General features: G+C 39.8%; 1 protein-coding gene across 11 annotated transcripts in view; it reads right to left on the bottom strand.

Annotated features, from left to right (window-relative positions):
* Positions 1-6,548: 6,548 nt before the first annotated feature.
* Positions 6,549-19,715, bottom strand: part of LOC118801027 (uncharacterized threonine-rich GPI-anchored glycoprotein PJ4664.02-like) — a 33,127-nt gene continuing 19,960 nt past the window's right edge. The window contains exons 5-22 of one of the 11 annotated variants that reach the window (XR_005006433.1): positions 13,672-19,632; positions 12,616-12,657; positions 12,431-12,472; positions 12,245-12,286; positions 12,059-12,100; positions 11,874-11,915; positions 11,688-11,729; positions 11,503-11,544; positions 11,318-11,359; positions 11,132-11,173; positions 10,947-10,988; positions 10,762-10,803; positions 10,579-10,617; positions 10,374-10,457; positions 9,358-9,396; positions 8,317-8,353; positions 7,849-7,945; positions 6,549-7,048 (exon numbers count right to left, since the gene is read on the bottom strand). Coding sequence is in view for 10 of the 11 variants with exons in the window: in XM_036561206.1 (XP_036417099.1) it covers positions 8,322-8,353; positions 9,358-9,396; positions 10,374-10,457; positions 10,579-10,617; positions 10,762-10,803; positions 10,947-10,988; positions 11,132-11,173; positions 11,318-11,359; positions 11,503-11,544; positions 11,688-11,729; positions 11,874-11,915; positions 12,059-12,100; positions 12,245-12,286; positions 12,431-12,472; positions 12,616-12,657; positions 13,672-19,632 (6,617 nt within the window). In the remaining variant the exon portion in view is untranslated. Of the gene's footprint in view, positions 7,049-7,149; positions 7,946-8,316; positions 8,354-9,357; positions 9,397-10,373; positions 10,458-10,578; positions 10,618-10,761; positions 10,804-10,946; positions 10,989-11,131; positions 11,174-11,317; positions 11,360-11,502; positions 11,545-11,687; positions 11,730-11,873; positions 11,916-12,058; positions 12,101-12,244; positions 12,287-12,430; positions 12,473-12,615; positions 12,658-13,671; positions 19,633-19,715 lie in introns of those variants that run through there. The other 10 variants (XM_036561213.1, XM_036561215.1, XM_036561206.1 and 7 more) reach the window with 10 other exon arrangements.

Here is a 19,715-nt window from a genome sequence, read left to right as displayed (position 1 = left end):
TGTAATATTATGATGTCAAAAGAAAATGTAGAAGTTTTATATTTTTATAAGCGTTTGGCCAGTAGATGGTGCCTGAAGTACAGGAAGAAAAACATGCTGGTCCACTGCTGGTCCTGGCCTTCCCAGGGTCCTAAGCAAAACCTGATGTTCACCTGTTCTCACAGTTTTTTCTGATAACACATTTTTAGCATGTAAAGTTTGCAGAAACTACATACAGTATCTTCATCCTCTGCCAGAGTGCAGTAAATCTTTCTTTTAAACCCCATAATCTCCTCCAATCATCAGCTGTAGATCACCCTGTTCACGTTATATTGTTGAGAACATCTTATCCTTAGAATTCAGCTTTTCTACACAGATGATGGGGTAACACTTCACAGTACTGTTTCATAGTTAATAATTAACTAATGAGGAATTCAGCAGGAACGAATGAGTAGTGCTGCATTAACACTTAAGTAAGTACTCTTAAGTACCAAGGACTACTAGTTAACCACTCAGTAGGCAATAGTGAACTAATGATTAATGTAGTTCACTATTAACTAAACAATAACTACGTACAGAAAATAGAAAATTACTTAGTAACTATGGTCTTAGAATAACCACTTTAAATTAATTACTGATTAATTCAACATGAATTGCTCAATAGCTGAATCTGACAAGGTTTCTGCTGAACTGCTAACTGATGTAGTGAATTCCAACACTTCTAACAGTAGTGAAATACACTACACAGTGTTCAGTCTCTACAGTATAATGGATCATATCCTCCATTGCTATTCACAGAAACAGCCTACAAATGGGACCACTGCTACAATACTACAGTATTCAGTAGACCATCCAGCCTCTCATCTTTAGAAAAGAAACCGTTCACTATTCTTTTCTGCAGAAGCACGTGAGCCAGTATTGTTTCTTCTGAACAGTAGTTCTCCTTTAAAGTCCTCTTGAGGGCAGGGTCAGTTAAAGAGAGGGAAATATCTGACTGTGTTCTACCTTCAAATTCACTTGGTTCTAAATATTGCCAAGTGATGATGTAATTAGTGTCCGTTAGATAACGAATGAGGTGTTGCTGTTCTTCATTAGGAGTTAAACATCTACAGGAACAACATTATAAAGTGAAACACATGGTAACTCATTACTGATGAACATGGTGTTACTGTGTTCTACTGAAATACACTGTGTGGTGTATTTCACTACAGGTGGAAAACACCACATCAGTTCACCAGGAACCTTTTAAGACACAGTTGTTGAGCAATTCATGTTGAATTGATCCGTAACATTTTTACACCGTCTAAGAATTTGTCCCATCAGTTAATTCAGTTTAAATTAGCTCACAGGATTTACTGATGAAGCTTTCCATTGACTAAAACTGTAACAGAGGTAACGATTTCTCCAGAAACGTTATTCTTGAATTGTTGCACTATTTGATAGTGCAGTCTTTCACAGAGTGGTGAACTCCTCCTCATCTTTACTTCTGAAAGACTCCGCCTCTTTGGGATGCTCTTTTATACCCAGTCATGTTACTGACCTGTTGCCAATTAACCACCAGGTGTTTTTTTAGCATTACACAACTTTACCAGCCTTTTGTTCCCCCGTCCCAACTTTTTGGGAACATGTTGTTGGCATCAAATTTCAATGGGCAAGTATTTTTCAAAATACAATTAAATTTCTCAGTTTCAACCTTTCATTTGTTGTCTTTGTATTATTTTCAATGACATGTAGGCTTTAAATGATTTGCACATGATTGCATTTTATTTTTGTTTATATTTTGAACAGCGTCCCAACTTTTTTTAGCGTTGTATAGTAGACTTTGTCAAATAAACCTGGAGAAAATAGTTAAAAATAAGCAACCATAACACTAAGTCTCACCGGTAACTGGCAAAAGAGCACAATAATTATTACCAAAATGTGATTTAATATTCATTCATTAGATCTTTAACTAATGAATCATCTCTGAAAATGCAGTATATCCAGCACTGATAGTGTAGTCTGTGTCTGTGTCTGAATATCTGAATGAAACTTCTTTTCTATGTGTTTTATAGATTTTGTCTGATCTGTAGCCTCAGACTCACCGAATGTATTCACAGTGCACTAAGCAGCATATGAATCCACACAGCTACCACATCAGACAGCATCGAGGAAAACAGATAGAAAACTCCAGCACAGCTAATATCTCAGAAACTAATGATGAAATGAGGCTAACATTTCACACACTGACTTCTAAAACCAGAGGCATTATTTCCTCAAAGCATTAAGCAAATTAGGGGCTACTCAGTAGACTTTCAGTGATTCCACAAAAGCACCAAACTGTGTTTTTGAAGAAAGAGAAAATCACACCCAGATTTGTCAGAGAAACATTTCTCACATTCCAGCTTACTGTAAAGTAAAAAATTAATCTCACACTACATACACTGGACTAGATTTGCGTAAGAAGTAGTAACATTAGCAAAGTAAAATAATATACAGTAGAATATTATTTATTAGCAATGCGTACCTTGAGCCTCTTATTGCCAGCTAAAATACCAGGTTTAACATTAAATAACATTTAAACAGTGTAAACATTTTCAGCGTTGGCTTTTGATGTTTACAGTTTTGCTTGTGAGGCAACAATGCAGCCTCTGTAGAGAGCTCATTAAATATTCAGACAGACTGATATTCTCCTCCTACTGACAAATCTGAGCTCAATCAAAACATAACCTGAATTCTAACTGCAAACTAGGAGGCCAACAAAATAACAAATACTGGACCTGGTTGTGTTGGAGTCTGTCAGGAGGACCTTTGTGAAACGACCAGCACAAAGTTTTGTTTTTTAATACTTCATTTTAATCCAAACAAAACAAAACAAAACCACGTTATTCACATGGGCAATAGAATGCAAACAGAAATATAGATTCACTCATGTAGGTAATAGTTTATACAAAATATATATAAATACATGTAGAATACAATACAAAAATGTAAGGTTATGTTCAGAATAGAATCTGCTAGCAGTTCAGCTAAACAGAACAATGTCACCAGTAGTACAACAGTAACAGCTGTACTGAGTAACTTCACACACTGAGTACTTCTTACTACAACAGCATCTCTGTGCACAGGAACTGAAGTCTGTTGTAATATATAAAGCTTAAGCTCCAGTGTGAATGGAGTGATCAACAGTAGAGCAGAACAGGAGCTGATTCAACACAACAGAATGAAATTAAACACAGAAAAGAGAATTAAGAAAAAAAAATTATGACAAAACAGAACTGAGTCAATGGATACTACCCACTTCTGTGTACAGCTGCAGTTAGTAAGGTCATAATAAACTGGTAGGTTAACCAAACCAGAAATCACAGCAAACAATGAAATAAATGCAACAAAAACTAATAAAGCATTTATTTTACTTTCATTCCTGTAGTTTAAATATATCATGTTAAGAGTCTGCTTATAAGGTATAATGTATAAAAATGAGAACGGAATATAGAGAAACCCAGTTCTCACCTAAACAGCATAACTAAACAGAATAGTAGCGACCATCTTGAAGTCTGAATTTTGTCTTGTTCTTGGTCCAAGTTTATAGACAACAGTATATCATGCAGAATCAGAAACAAGGTGCGTGTATTGGAGGTCTTGGGTGTCTCCTGATAGAAAGTCTGACTATGTAGGTGACCTATATATTTACGTAGTATCAAACATATTACTAGGCAGGGGTCTTTCAACTCTTCTTAACATCTTTTAACTAAATGAAAAGTCTTTGCTAACAAAAGCGTATTAGCTGGCGTATGGCATGGCTATGTACAGCGTTTATTTTGTCTGTATTCATGACTGTGGCTGACTGAAGGTATCTAAAGTTTCTCAGTAGTTTGAGATGCTCAAGCTTTAATCTTCTCCAGTTTTAACTGGAGTGATGCGGCTCGGTGCACTAGATTGTTCAGTTACATTATGATTGATAGATTGTTCAGTTACATTATGAATTCAGGCTGGGTGGGTTTAGAGTTTATCTAGGGGGAGGAATCTAATGTTTACCAAGAACACTTAAAAAAGGAGGTGGTCATTTTGTGCGAGCGTCATGGGACGGGGGGTGGCGGGCCCAAGCACAGAGCTCTTGGGTTTTTATTCATTAATTTATTTGTTATTGTAGTGTGTAGATCTTACTGGTATGAGGTGGTAAAGTGAACTTTGGTGTCACTTTGTGGAGAGCGCTGGGCTGCCGTTTGTGCAAGCTTTTATGCAGTGTTTCTAAGGTGCACTGATTATTGGTAGGGCTGCTGGGAGTTGGAGTTCTAGGAGCTGCACCTAGCAGGTCTCCTGGCACAACGCCCAGGTCCCCTAGTGGTGGCTGGCATCATAGCCTGACCCCTTACAGTACAGGGCTGTCACTACCCGATTTGAAACAGAAGCCCAGTTTGGACTACGCAGGTGCGAAAGTGTATGTCAACCAACCTGATCTGGACTACACATTCGCATGGACGTTATAAAACGATATTGGAAATGACATACCTTTGCTGTGCATGCATAGTCCATATTGGGTTACCGGTTCAAATCAGGTAGCAACAAGGACATTAATTCTGTCAGAAAATTCACATTTTATTCAAGGAAATAGTCCTAACCCAAGCCCCGTCAATTTGACCCTGGTTGGAAACTACATAATCAAGTCTATTAGAGATTACTTAACATCTCCACACAGTTTGAGGGGACTACGTGATGTTTATACATACAGTTAGGACAATGCTAATTGGTGAGATATTATTTTCCATTACTACATTAGCCTCTATTACTTACATGTAGCTCCATGTAAAGCTTTAAAAAATGCCAAAATATGTATTACTATATATTCTTTTTGCTATTATTCTTACTGCTGGGCAGACTAATATAATTAGTTTCATCTTATAAATATTTGGGTTTTTATGTTAAATGACCATGTAATAAAGGGCCGTGGCAGCATGGCTGACTACAGCAGAATCTGGCTCTTGGCATGTGGAACGTAAACTCACTGGAGGGAAGTAGGCGGAGCTTGTGCTGGAGGTTGAGAGGTAACTAGATATAGTTAGGCTCATGTCCACTTACAATGTTGGCTCTGGAACTGAACTCCTTGATAAGGGTTGGTCCCTCTCCTAGTCAGAAGTTGCACACGGTGAGAGGTGCCAGGCAGGTGTGGGGATACTCACAAGCCCCCCAGCTGACTGCCATGCAGTTGGAGTTTGTCCTGGTGGATCAGAGGGTTGCCTCAATGCAAATTAAGGCAACCCTGACTGTTGTGTGTGCTTATGCACCAAACAACAGTTCTGAGTGTTTGGCCTTCTTGGAGTGAGTGGGTGGGGTTCTGAAAAGGGCCCCACCTACAGACTCCATAGTCTTGCTGGGAAGTTTCAATGCTCATGTTGGCAATGACTGGGAAACCTGGACAGTGATTGGGAAGAACAGCCTGCTCGATCTAAACTCGAATGGTGAATTATTATTGGACTTCTGTGCTAGTCATGGATTTTCCATAATGAACACAAGGACATTAGTGTACTAGGTACCAGAGCTCCTTGGGTCAGAGGTCAGTGATCGACTTTGTCATTTTATCTGACATGGGACCATATGTTCTGAACACTCAGGTGAAGATCTGGTGGTGAGTTGGATCAGATGGCAGGGTAGACTAGTGGTCAGACCTAGTAGACCCACACGAATAGTGAGGGTGTGCTGGGAACGACTGGCAGAGGGACCCGTTTGGAAGGATTTTAACTCCCACCTCCGGGAGACCTTTTCTCATGTCCCGGAGGAGGTAGGGGACATGGAGTCTGAATGGACCCTGTTCAAAACCTCCATTGTGGAAGCCACCAGGCCTAGCTGTGGCCAAAGGCTTGTTGGTGCCTGTCAGGGCAGCAACGCAAGAACCCCCAGGTGGACACCTGTGGTGAGGGAAGCCAGCCTCCCAGCCTCCCTGGGAAAGTTTAGACTAAGGTACTGAAAAGGAGACCAAGACTGATAGTCAAACCTCAGATTGAGAAGGAACAATGCTGATTCTGTCCTGGCCGTAGAACAATGGACCAGCTTTTCACCCTCACGCAGATTGTTGAGGGGGCCTGGGAGTTTGCCAACCCAGTCTACATATGTTTTGTGGACTTGGAGAAGGCTTACGACCTTGTTCCCCGAGATAATCCGTGAGGAGTTCCTCTGGGAGTATGGAGTGCCGGGGCCACTAGTCTCGGCCATTCAGTCTTTGTACTCCTGGAGCGAAGGTTCTGTTCGTAGCTTGTTCAATGTGAGTGTTTGACTGCACCAAAGTTGCGCCTTGTCTCCACTCATGTTTGTGATATGGACAAAGTGTCAAGGCGTAGCTGAGGTCAGGAGAGCATTGTGTGTGGAGGCTGGACGGTGGTGTCTCTGCTTTTTGTGTATGGTGTTGTCTTTTTGGCTCCATCACATGGATGCCTCCAGTGCTTACTGGAGTGGTTTGCGGCTGAATGTGAAGTGGTTGGTATGCAGATTAGCATGTCAAAGTCTGAGTCCATGATCCTAGTCCAGAAAAGGATGGCCTGCCCCCTCCAGGTAAGGGGAAAGGACCTGCCCCAGGTGAAGGGCTTCTGGAAGTGTCTTGTCTTGTTCATGAGTGGTGGGAAGAGGGATTGTGAGATTGGCTGCAGGCTAGGACACGCGGCAGAAGTAATGTGGTCACTATACTGGACGGAGCTGAGCTATAAGGCAAAGCTCTCTGCTTACTGGTCGGTCTACATCCCCACCCTCACCTGTGGTCATGAGCTTTGGGTAATGACCAAATGAATGAGATCATGAATACAAGTGGCAGATATGAGTTTTCTTCACAGGGTGGCGGGCTACAGACAGAGTGAGGAGCTTGGTCATCTGCCAGGATCTCAAGGCCACTACTCCTCCATGTTGAGAGGAACCAGTTGGAGGTTTACCAGGCATGGCCTACTGTGATGAGACCCCAAGGTCATCCTAGGTCCCCTGGAGGGATTTTATCTCCAAGTTGGCCTGGGAGCAGCTTTGGGTTCCTCAGAATGAGCTGGAGGAAGTTGCAGGGGACAGGGTCATCCGGGATTCTCTGTATTGCCTACTGCTACCACAACCCTAGCTGGATTAAGTGGTTTAAGATGATCAATGAATAAATGTTAGATGACAAACCCGTCTTTTAAACTGCATGTCAAATAAATGATAAAGAAGCTGAAGCTAGAGGATCTCAGGATCTTATTTTAGAAACAGTTCTTGCTTCACTCAGTAGGCAAGGCAGTTGAAGCTACCTTTTTTACCTGTTTTAGACTATTGTGTTATTCTATACAGGCACGCCTCAAAGACAACATTGCGCTCACTTTGTTTGTCATTCTATATTAAGATTTATAACTTGTGGGAGATAATCAACTCATCATTGTAAACTTCCACTTTCAGTGCAAAGACAAATCCATTGGATGAATTTTGTCTGCAATTATTGGTCTGCTTCCATCATATTTGACTGTATTAATTTCTGGCAAACTCTTAATTACAGTGCTCCATTTGCGAGGAATGATCTGTAGAAATATTTGAATTTGGAGCACTGATTTTAAGATGGTTGTTAAATAACTGTATCTCTATGTTTGGTCTTGTTATTAATTTGATTCAAAGTAATTACTTAAATTGAGCTTAGGTTAAGCTTATCTGTTGTTGGTTGTGCTGTTGTTTCTCTGTTGATTGTCCTCTTGGTTGTTGTGTGTGACCTTCTTGGTCAGGGCTCAGTTTTAAAAGAGATTTCTAACGTCAGTGTTTCTACCTTGGTTAAATTAAGGTGAAATAATAATAAAAATGAAGAATCAAATGTCAGACACCGAGCATAATCTGATCAACTACATTTGGAGTAATGGGGTAAACTAGATGTTTTGTTGAACAGTCACTTTAAGATACAGACTGTGAGGATCTTCTCTGAGTGCTGGTGTTGATATTCAGCAGTAACAACCTCCTCAGCTGAATCATCTCACTGAGAGTCAGAGCAGTCATAAGGCTGTAACAATACATACATTGAGTTTAGTTCATTATTAGAAAGAATTTAAGAAATGTCCTGAAATAAGATAATGAACACAAACTGAGGCAATTAATTGTATTATTATTACTGAGGCATATCAATTATTAAATTAATAAGAGTAAAAAAAAAGGGCGGCCAGTCTATGGCCCTTTAATAACAGGTAGCTTACAGTTATGCTTGAGTAACACAAACAAAATCTGTTTTAAAGAGCTGCCACAGTGCTAACAAATAACATGTCACATAAATGGGTGAACTGACTGACATTATTACTTGAAAGTACTAAGCAAATCTGAGAAAGTCAGTGAGTGCCATGGATTTACACAACAGCGATAGAGAGAGAAGAGTCTTACCCAGATCACAACCAGATAGCCCTCAAATTCCATCTTCCTAAAAATGGAAAAAAGTCAAATTCTAGTTTATTTGAGGATGAGTACATGACTGTAATATTCTGAAAACATTAGTAAATGACTGTGAAGTTATGAAAACATTAGTATATGACTGTACAGTTATGAAAACATTAGTATATGACTGTACAGTTATGAAAACATTAGTAAATGACCGTACAGTTATGAAAACATTAGTAAGTGACTGTAAAGTTATGAAAACATTAGTATATGACTGTACAGTTATGAAAACATTAGTAAATGACTGTACAGTTATGAAAACATTAGTAAGTGACTGTAAAGTTATGAAAACATTAGTAAATGACTGTACAGTTATGAAAACATCAGTATATGACTGTAAAGTTATGAAAACTTTAGTAAGTGACTGTAAAGTTATGAAAACATTAGTAAATGACTGTAAAGTTATGAAAACATTAGTAAGTGACTGTAAAGTTATGAAAACATTAGTATATGACTGTAAAGTTATGAAAACATTAGTAAGTGACTGTAAAGTTATGAAAACATTAGTATATGACTGTAAAGTTATGAAAACATTAGTAAGTGACTGTAAAGTTATGAAAACTTTAGTAAGTGACTGTAAAGTTATGAAAACATTAGTAAATGACTGTAAAGTTATGAAAACATTAGTAAGTGACTGTAAAGTTATGAAAACATTAGTATATGACTGTAAAGTTATGAAAACATTAGTAAATGACTAAAGTTATGAAAACATTAGTATATGACTGTAAAGTTATGAAAACATTAGTATATGACTGTAAAGCTGATTTACATATGCATTCATGATCTACATATGCACTGTGGCAGTTTGCACATTCATGTGTGTGAGGAGCGAGAGGCGGCGTAAGCAGCAGGAAGTTCAGTGTCCTGTAGAGTATAGGACTGAACACAGTTTGGGAACCACTGGTGTAAAGTAAATAAACTAATACTGGCAGTTTGGAATTTATGTTCTTCATTTGATCCACATTGAAATCATTTGATTTGATTTACCAAACACAGGGAGAGAGATGGATGTAGAGCGGAGCTGCCCTGTTAAAGAGACACAACAGAACCACAGAAAGTGGAAAAGATTAGTCTAAATCTTCTGTTATTGCTTTTTAAACATTCTCAGATTAAGAAGGTATTAATAACACCATCAAAAGAAAACAGAAACATGGCACAACACAGTAGTGTAGTTAGATCACAGAGCTCGTACAGTCATATGCAAAAGTTTGAACACCTCTGGTTAAATTACAGAACATGTTACTGTTGATTTTCTAAGTGAAAATAACACAACATAAAAATAACACATAACAACCTCCACAGAGAATAACTTAAATATGACATTTATCTGCTAATTTCAGCCCACAAATTTGATTTATCTGCTGAGCTTAACATTTAAGGCCCTCCTGAGAAAATCCTCTATAGCGTTTGGGGGGAAGGCCAAAGTATGCAACAAAGTATGGGGGACTTTTATGGATTTAAAAACAGAACAGCTTAGAAAAACCTTTTCCCCCTAATTTATGTGTTTCTGAGTGTTTACATGTACATTATTAATGAAAAATTACAGTGAATATTACTGATGAAGGAAATCTGTAATGAAGATGTTTGAGGTGATGAGTTTTTGTAAAGCAGTGATATAAAAAATAAGTAAAAGATGTGAAAGAGAACCTCCCTCTCACCATCCCCCCTTTCTTTTTTTAATTTTAACATTTAAAAATGTCTTTCATCCCCCTCTGTACCTCATAGAGCGCTGAAAGAAAAGAAGAGAAAACAAACACTGTATCACACTGGACGCTTGGAATTTCCTGTGTATAAATAAAGCAATAAAAAAGAAAATCAACAATCATGGAATTTGACCAGGGGTGCACAAACTTTTACACATGACTGTAGATCAGTGATGTCTGTAACAGATCAGTTTAGTAACAGATGATCTACAGAAGATCAGACTGTGGATGTGTTTGTTCTGATTGGTGTGGATTCAGGGTTTAGTGGACGTTTCCTTCATGAACAGGTGATGATCTCACCTCCAGCTGTGGTCAGTCCTGCAGTCCGAGTCAGTCTGACTTGAGTGAGCTTCTGACCATCATCATCATCATCATCATCCTCAGCTGAGAGAGAATGAGAAAAGAGTCTGATTCAGCTGATAGACTTTTAGACCCTCAATGTGGCGTAATAATTGTATATTTTGGAGACGGAAAATAAAACAAAAATAAAAATAACCAACATTACCCAGATCTGTAGAAAAGTCTACTGAAGCAGTGGAACCTTCTGTAAACAAACAGTAAAAGCTCAGTGAACAGCAGGAGGAAACATTGAGTGACGAATATAAAATGTGTCCAATCAGATTAATGACGTAATAATGATATGATGCAGATAATGAAAATGAAATAAAATTAAAATAACCAACATTACCCAGATTTGGACGTGGTAAATCCATTGAAGCAGTGAATCTTTCTGTAAAGAAACAGTAAAAGTTTAGTGAACAGCAGGAATAACACTGAATGAAGAATATAAAATGTGTCCAGTCAGATTTATAACATAATTATTATATGATTTAGATATTGAAAATGAAATAAAATTAAGATAACCAATATTACCCATATACGGAGGAAGAAACTCCATTGAAGAAGAAAAGCTTTCTGTAAACAAACAGTAAAAACTCAGTGAACAGCTGGAATAACATTGAGTGACGAATATAAAATGTGTCCAATCAGATTAATGACGTAATAATGGTATAATGCAGATAATGAAAATGAAATAAAATTAAAATAACCAACATTACCCAGAGCTGGAGGTAGTTTATCCATTGAAGCAGTGAATCTTTCTGTAAAGAAACAGTAAAAGCTCAGTGAACAGCAGGAATAAACACTGAATGAAGAATATAAAATGTGTCCAGTCAGATTTATAACATAATAATTATATGATTTAGATATTGAAAATGAAATAAAATTAAGATAACCAATATTACCCATTACTGGAGGTAGTTTATCCATTGAAGCAGTGAATCTTTCTGTAAAGAAAAAGTAAAAGCTCAGTGAACAGCAGGAATAAACACTGAGTGGAGAATATTACATTTATCTGATCAGGTTTATGATGTAATAATTCTATGATTTAGATATTGAAAGTGAAATAAAATTAAAAAACTAACATTACCCATTTTTGGAGATAGAAACTCCCTTGAAGAAGAAAAGCTTTCTGTAAACAAACAGTAAAAACTCAGTGAACAGCTGGAATAACATTGAGTGACGAATATAAAATGTGTCCAATCGGATTAATGACGTAATAATGGTATAATGCAGATAATGAAAATGAAATAAAATTAAAATAACCAACATTACCCAGAGCTGGAGGTAGTTTATCCATTGAAGCAGTGAATCTTTCTGTAAAGAAACAGTAAAAGCTCAGTGAACAGCAGGAATAAACACTGAATGAAGAATATAAAATGTGTCCAGTCAGATTTATAACATAATAATTATATGATTTAGATATTGAAAATGAAATAAAATTAAGATAACCAATATTACCCATTACTGGAGGTAGTTTATCCATTGAAGCAGTGAATCTTTCTGTAAAGAAAAAGTAAAAGCTCAGTGAACAGCAGGAATAAACACTGAGTGGAGAATATTACATTTATCTGATCAGGTTTATGATGTAATAATTCTATGATTTAGATATTGAAAGTGAAATAAAATTAAAAAACTAACATTACCCATTTTTGGAGATAGAAACTCCCTTGAAGAAGAAAAGCTTTCTGTAAAGAAACAGTAAAATTTCAGTGAACAGCAGGAATAAACACTGAGTAGAGAATATTACATTTATCTGATCGGGTTTATGATGTAATAATTCTATGATTTAAATATTGAAAATGAAATAAAATTAAAATAATCAATATTACCCATATACCGAGGTAGAAACTCCCTTGAAGAAGAAAAGCTTTCTGTAAAGAAACAGTAAAAGCTCAGTGAACAGCAGGAATAAACACTGAGTGAAGAAGATTACATTTATCTGATCAGGTTTATGATGTAATAATTGTATGATTTACATATTGAAAGTGAAAAAAAATTAAAATAACCAATATTACCCGTTTTCAGAGGTAGAGTCTCATATGAAGAAGAAAAGCTTTCTGTATAAAAACAGTAAAAGTTTAGTGAACAGCAGGAATAACACTGAGTGAAGAATATAAAATGTGTCCAATCAGATTTACAACATAATTATTATATGATTTAGATATTGAAAATGAAATAAAATTTAAATAACCAATATTACCCATATACGGAGGAAGAAACTCGCTTGAAGAAGAAAAGCTTCCTGTAAAGAAACAGTAAAAGCTCAGTGAACAGCAGGAGGAAACACTGAGTGGAGAATATTACATTTATCTGATCAGATAAATGTTTAATTTGTTATCACTGTGGCTTTAATTAGATCAAAGTCTTTGATGAATTAGATCATTTCTTGTACACAGAAAGCAGCAACTACAGTTGTACACAAAAGTCTGAGTGTGAATAAGTGAACACAGGGAACATTAAGGGATCCACTTCTGTACATATTAATACACAGTTACTGTTTATTTACTGAGTTTATCATACTGGGAAAACATCAAGACATAAAATGTGGACTGTGAGAGTTATGGCACATTTTATGTTTTACTTTTCTCCCAATATGATAAACTAAAAAAATTAGCAAAAAAATGTCACATTTATTTTCACCTAGAAAATCAGCAACACATGGAATTTGACCAGAAGTGTTCAAACTTTTGCATACAACACCATCACTGAAAGAGGGAGAAGATCATCAACATCTCCTCTCATGAAACACCATCTGTCTACAAATGGATCACTGATTGTTCCAGCTGTGAATTAAAAGCTCCAGCTGTGAATTAAAAGCTCCAGCTGTGAATTACAAGTACCCTTAAAATTAAAAAATTGTATTTTAAAAATCCAAAATAGTCAGAACTTGGCTCTGTTTCTCTGGGTTAACAAGACAGATAATTATAATAATAATAATGTTTAAAATCAGCAGTTTAAAATAATTGCTTAATGCTTTAATGTTGTTTTTGTAGTAATCACTAATACACACTAGATAAAAATGAAAAATTCCCCAACCAAACAAAAAACAGCCCACTCCATCACTGGATGAGTGATATGGTGAACTGCTGGCATATCAAGTTATTTTGTTATTTTGTGTTTATCCGCCAACAGATTAAGTGATTGATCCATTCAAATGCTTTCAGCAGTTGCTGAATATCAGTATCATCTGCACCTGAGTATTTCTTTTAGACTGCCAGTGTGTGAGAACATATAAACAGACAGTTTTTGTTCTCACCATTTGAATATCCTCTGTGGGCACGTTTAACTGGAGGTTTCACAACTTTTCCTTTTGCTATTTTTTTCATAAGAAGTGCAAAAGCCATCGCAACAGCAAAACAGGCATTTACTATGCATGAGAGAACTAATAATATCTCTGTTCCCTCTTTTCCTTCATTTTCTTTCTTCCCCTTATTTGTATCACAAGGAATTACAGTGGAAGTGCTGTTTCTTATGTCCTCATCAGAACGTTCCGGGTAAGACCGTGGTTTATCACTAGGAGCCACACTAGAAGTGCTGTTTCTGATGTCCTCATCAGAACGTTCCGCGTAAGACCGTGGTTTATCACTAGGAGCCACACTAGAAGTGCTGTTTCTGATGTCCTCATCAGAACGTTCCGCGTAAGACCGTGGTTTATCACTAGGAACCACACTAGAAGTGCTGTTTCTGATGTCCTCATCAGAACGTTCCGCGTAAGACCGTGGTTTATCACTAGGAACCACACTAGAAGTGCTGTTTCTGATGTCCTCATCAGAACGTTCCGTGTAAGACCGTGGTTTATCACTAGGAACCACAGTAGAAGTGCTGTTTCTGATGTCCTCATCAGAACGTTCCGGGTAAGACCGTGGTTTATCACTAGGAGCCACACTAGAAGTGCTGTTTCTTATGTCCTCATCAGAACGTTCCGTGTAAGACCGTGGTTTATCACTAGGAACCACAGTAGAAGTGTTGTTTCTGATGTCCTCATCAGAACGTTCCGTGTAAGACCGTGGTTTATCACTAGGAACCACAGTAGAAGTGCTGTTTCTGATGTCCTCATCAGAACGTTCCGGGTAAGACCGTGGTTTATCACTAGGAGCCACACTAGAAGTGCTGTTTCTGATGTCCTCATCAGAACGTTCCATGTAAGACCGTGGTTTATCACTAGGAACCACACTAGAAGTGCTGTTTCTTATGTCCTCATCAGAACGTTCCGCGTAAGGCAGCGGTTTATCACTAGGAACCACACTAGAAGTGCTGTTTCTTATGTCCTCATCAGAACGTTCCGCGTAAGACCGTGGTTTATCACTAGGAACCACACTAGAAGTGCTGTTTCTGATGTCCTCATCAGAACGTTCCGCGTAAGACCGTGGTTTATCACTAGGAACCACACTAGAAGTGCTGTTTCTGATGTCCTCATCAGAACGTTCCGTGTAAGACCGTGGTTTATCACTAGGAACCACAGTAGAAGTGCTGTTTCTGATGTCCTCATCAGAACGTTCCGGGTAAGACCGTGGTTTATCACTAGGAGCCACACTAGAAGTGCTGTTTCTGATGTCCTCATCAGAACGTTCCGTGTAAGACCATGGTTTATCACTAGGAACCACACTAGAAGTGCTGTTTCTTATGTCCTCATCAGAACGTTCCGCGTAAGGCAGCGGGTTATCACTAGGAGACACAGTAGAAATGCTGTTTCTTATGTCCTCATCAGAACGTTCCGCGTAAGGCAGCGGTTTATCACTAGGAACCACACTAGAAGTGCTGTTTCTGATGTCCTCATCAGAACGTTCCGCGTAAGGCAGCGGTTTATCACTAGGAGCCACACTAGAAGTGCTGTTTCTTATGTCCTCATCAGAACGTTCCGCGTAAGATTGTGGTTTATCACTAGGAACCACACTAGAAGTGCTGTTTCTGATGTCCTCATCAGAACGTTCCGTGTAAGACAGCGGTTTATCACTAGGAACCACACTAGAAGTGCTGTTTCTGATGTCCTCATCAGAACGTTCCGTGTAAGACAGCGGTTTATCACTAGGAACCCAACTAGAAGTGCTGTTTCTGATGTCCTCATCAGAACGTTCCGCGTAAGACCGTGGTTTATCACTAGGAACCACACTAGAAGTGCTGTTTCTGATGTCCTCATCAGAACGTTCCGCGTAAGACCGTGGTTTATCACTAGGAACCACACTAGAAGTGCTGTTTCTGATGTCCTCATCAGAACGTTCCGTGTAAGACCGTGGTTTATCACTAGGAACCACAGTAGAAGTGCTGTTTCTGATGTCCTCATCAGAACGTTCCGGGTAAGACCGTGGTTTATCACTAGGAGCCACACTAGAAGTGCTGTTTCTTATGTCCTCATCAGAACGTTCCGTGTAAGACCGTGGTTTATCACTAGGAACCACAGTAGAAGTGCTGTTTCTGATGTCCTCATCAGAACGTTCCGTGTAAGACCGTGGTTTATCACTAGGAACCACAGTAGAAGTGCTGTTTCTGATGTCCTCATCAGAACGTTCCGGGTAAGACCGTGGTTTATCACTAGGAGCCACACTAGAAGTGCTGTTTCTGATGTCCTCATCAGAACGTTCCATGTAAGACCGTGGTTTATCACTAGGAACCACACTAGAAGTGCTGTTTCTTATGTCCTCATCAGAACGTTCCGCGTAAGGCAGCGGTTTATCACTAGGAACCACACTAGAAGTGCTGTTTCTTATGTCCTCATCAGAACGTTCCGCGTAAGACCGTGGTTTATCACTAGGAACCACACTAGAAGTGCTGTTTCTGATGTCCTCATCAGAACGTTCCGCGTAAGACCGTGGTTTATCACTAGGAACCACACTAGAAGTGCTGTTTCTGATGTCCTCATCAGAACGTTCCGTGTAAGACCGTGGTTTATCACTAGGAACCACAGTAGAAGTGCTGTTTCTGATGTCCTCATCAGAACGTTCCGGGTAAGACCGTGGTTTATCACTAGGAGCCACAGTAGAAGTGCTGTTTCTGATGTCCTCATCAGAACGTTCCGTGTAAGACCATGGTTTATCACTAGGAACCACACTAGAAGTGCTGTTTCTTATGTCCTCATCAGAACGTTCCGCGTAAGACCGCGGTTTATCACTAGGAGCCACAGTAGAAGTGCTGTTTCTGATGTCCTCATCAGAACGTTCCGCATAAGGCAGCGGGTTATCACTAGGAGACACAGTAGAAATGCTGTTTCTTATGTCCTCATCAGAACGTTCCGCGTAAGGCAGCGGTTTATCACTAGGAACCACACTAGAAGTGCTGTTTCTGATGTCCTCATCAGAACGTTCCGCGTAAGGCAGCGGTTTATCACTAGGAGCCACACTAGAATTGCTGTTTCTTATGTCCTCATCAGAACGTTCCGCGTAAGATTGTGGTTTATCACTAGGAACCACACTAGAAGTGCTGTTTCTGATGTCCTCATCAGAACGTTCCGTGTAAGACAGCGGTTTATCACTAGGAACCACACTAGAAGTGCTGTTTCTGATGTCCTCATCAGAACGTTCCGTGTAAGACAGCGGTTTATCACTAGGAACCCAACTAGAAGTGCTGTTTCTGATGTCCTCATCAGAACGTTCCGCGTAAGGCAGCAGGTTATCACTAGGAACCACACTAGAAGTGCTGTTTCTGATGTCCTCATCAGAACGTTTCGCGTAAGGCAGCGGTTTATCACTAGGTACCACACTAGAAGTGCTGTTTCTGATGTCCTCATCAGAACGTTCCGTGTAAGACCGCGGTTCATCACTAGGAACCACACTAGAAGTGCTGTTTCTGATGTCCTCATCAGAACGTTCTGTGTAAGACCGCGGTTTATCACTAGGAGCCACAGTAGAAGTGCTGTTTCTGATGTCCTCATCAGAACGTTCCGCGTAAGGCAGCGGGTTATCACTAGGAGACACAGTAGAAATGCTGTTTCTTATGTCCTCATCAGAACGTTCCGCGTAAGGCAGCGGTTTATCACTAGGAACCACACTAGAAGTGCTGTTTCTGATGTCCTCATCAGAACGTTCCGCGTAAGGCAGCGGTTTATCACTAGGAGCCACACTAGAAGTGCTGTTTCTTATGTCCTCATCAGAACGTTCCGCGTAAGATTGTGGTTTATCACTAGGAACCACACTAGAAGTGCTGTTTCTGATGTCCTCATCAGAACGTTCCGTGTAAGACAGCGGTTTATCACTAGGAACCACACTAGAAGTGCTGTTTCTGATGTCCTCATCAGAACGTTCCGTGTAAGACAGCGGTTTATCACTAGGAACCACACTAGAAGTGCTGTTTCTGATGTCCTCATCAGAACGTTCCACGTAAGGCCGCGGTTTATCACTAGGAACCCAACTAGAAGTGCTGTTTCTGATGTCCTCATCAGAACGTTCCGCGTAAGGCAGCGGGTTATCACTAGGAACCACACTAGAAGTGCTGTTTCTGATGTCCTCATCAGAACGTTTCGCGTAAGGCAGCGGTTTATCACTAGGTACCACACTAGAAGTGCTGTTTCTGATGTCCTCATCAGAACGTTCCGTGTAAGACCGCGGTTCATCACTAGGAACCACACTAGAAGTGCTGTTTCTGATGTCCTCATCAGAACGTTCTGTGTAAGACCACGGTTTATCACTAGGAGCCACAGTAGAAGTGCTGTTTCTGATGTCCTCATCAGAACGTTCCACGTAAGGCAGCGGTTTATCACTAGGAACCACACTAGAAGTGCTGTTTCTGATGTCCTCATCAGAACGTTCCGCGTAAGGCTGCGGTTTATCACTAGGAACCACACTAGAAGGGCTGTTTCTGATGTCCTCATCAGAACGTTCCGCGTAAGGCAGCGGGTTATCACTAGGAACCACACTAGAAGTGCTGTTTCTTATGTCCTCATCAGAACGTTCCACGTAAGACCGCGGTTCATCACTAGGAGCCACACTAGAAGGGCTGTTTCTTATGTCCTCATCAGAACGTTCCGCGTAAGACCGCGGTTCATCACTAGGAGCCACACTAGAAGTGCTGTTTCTTATGTCCTCATCAGAACGTTCCGCGTAAGGCAGTGGTTTATCACTAGGAACCACACTAGAAGTGCTGTTTCTGATGTCCTCATCAGAACGTTCCACGTAAGGCAGTGGTTTATCACTAGGAGCCACACTAGAAGTGCTGTTTCTTATGTCCTCATCAGAACGTTCCGCGTAAGGCAGCGGGTTATCACTAGGAACCACGCTAGAAGTGCTGTTTCTTATGTCCTCATCAGAACGTTCCACGTAAGACCGCGGTTTATCACTAGGAACCACAGTAGAAGTGCTGTTTCTTATGTCCTCATCAGAACGTTCCGTGTAAGACCGCGGTTCATCACTAGGAGCCACAGTAGAAGTGCTGTTTCTTATGTCCTCATCAGAACGTTCCGTGTAAGACCGCGGTTCATCACTAGGAACCACACTAGAAGGGCTGTTTCTGATGTCCTCATCAGAACGTTCCGCGTAAGACCGCGGTTCATCACTAGGAACCACACTAGAAGTGCTGTTTCTGATGTCCTCATCAGAACGTTTCGCGTAAGGCAGCGGTTTATCACTAGGAACCACACTAGAAGTGCTGTTTCTTATGTCCTCATCAGAACGTTCCGCGTAAGGCAGTGGTTTATCACTAGGAACCACACTAGAAGTGCTGTTTCTTATTTCCTCATCAGAACGTTCCGTGTAAGACCGCGGTTCATCACTAGGAACCACACTAGAAGTGCTGTTTCTTATTTCCTCATCAGAACGTTCCGTGTAAGACCGCGGTTTATCACTAGGAGCCACAGTAGAAGTGCTGTTTCTTATGTCCTCATCAGAACGTTCCGCGTAAGACCGCGGTTCATCACTAGGAGCCACACTAGAAGGGCTGTTTCTGATGTCCTTATCAGAATCTTTCAGGTAAGACCACTTTCCTTCAATAGGAAACACACTAGTTCTAATGTGCTCATCATAAAAGTTCAGGTAAGACCGCAGTCTGTCTGTACAGCCTTGCTGCAGATAGTACTTGATGATTTGATTGAAGTGGGTTAAACTGTTCCACTCTGTTTTAACTGCTAGGAACCTTTTGTCCAGCGCTTCCCACTCATCTCTGTCATCATTAAAGCGGAGGATGATCTTTCCATTGAGTCTGAATTCAGCTGTAGTGCTCAGTAAGGTCACATCTCCACTAGAGGATCTCTCGACCTCACAGACATATCTCTGTGTAAGGTCACTGTCAGTATCTGAAATGCAGACAAACATCATTTATTTATAGTCTTTAACACACAGCTCACCATATACATTTCTGATATTATACATATTTAGA

This window comes from Colossoma macropomum, unplaced genomic scaffold, assembly GCF_904425465.1.
Source record: "Colossoma macropomum unplaced genomic scaffold, Colossoma_macropomum, whole genome shotgun sequence".
Lineage (NCBI taxonomy): Eukaryota > Metazoa > Chordata > Actinopteri > Characiformes > Serrasalmidae > Colossoma > Colossoma macropomum.
Note: the sequence above shows the minus strand (reverse complement) of the source record. Positions and strands in the feature narration are given on the sequence as shown.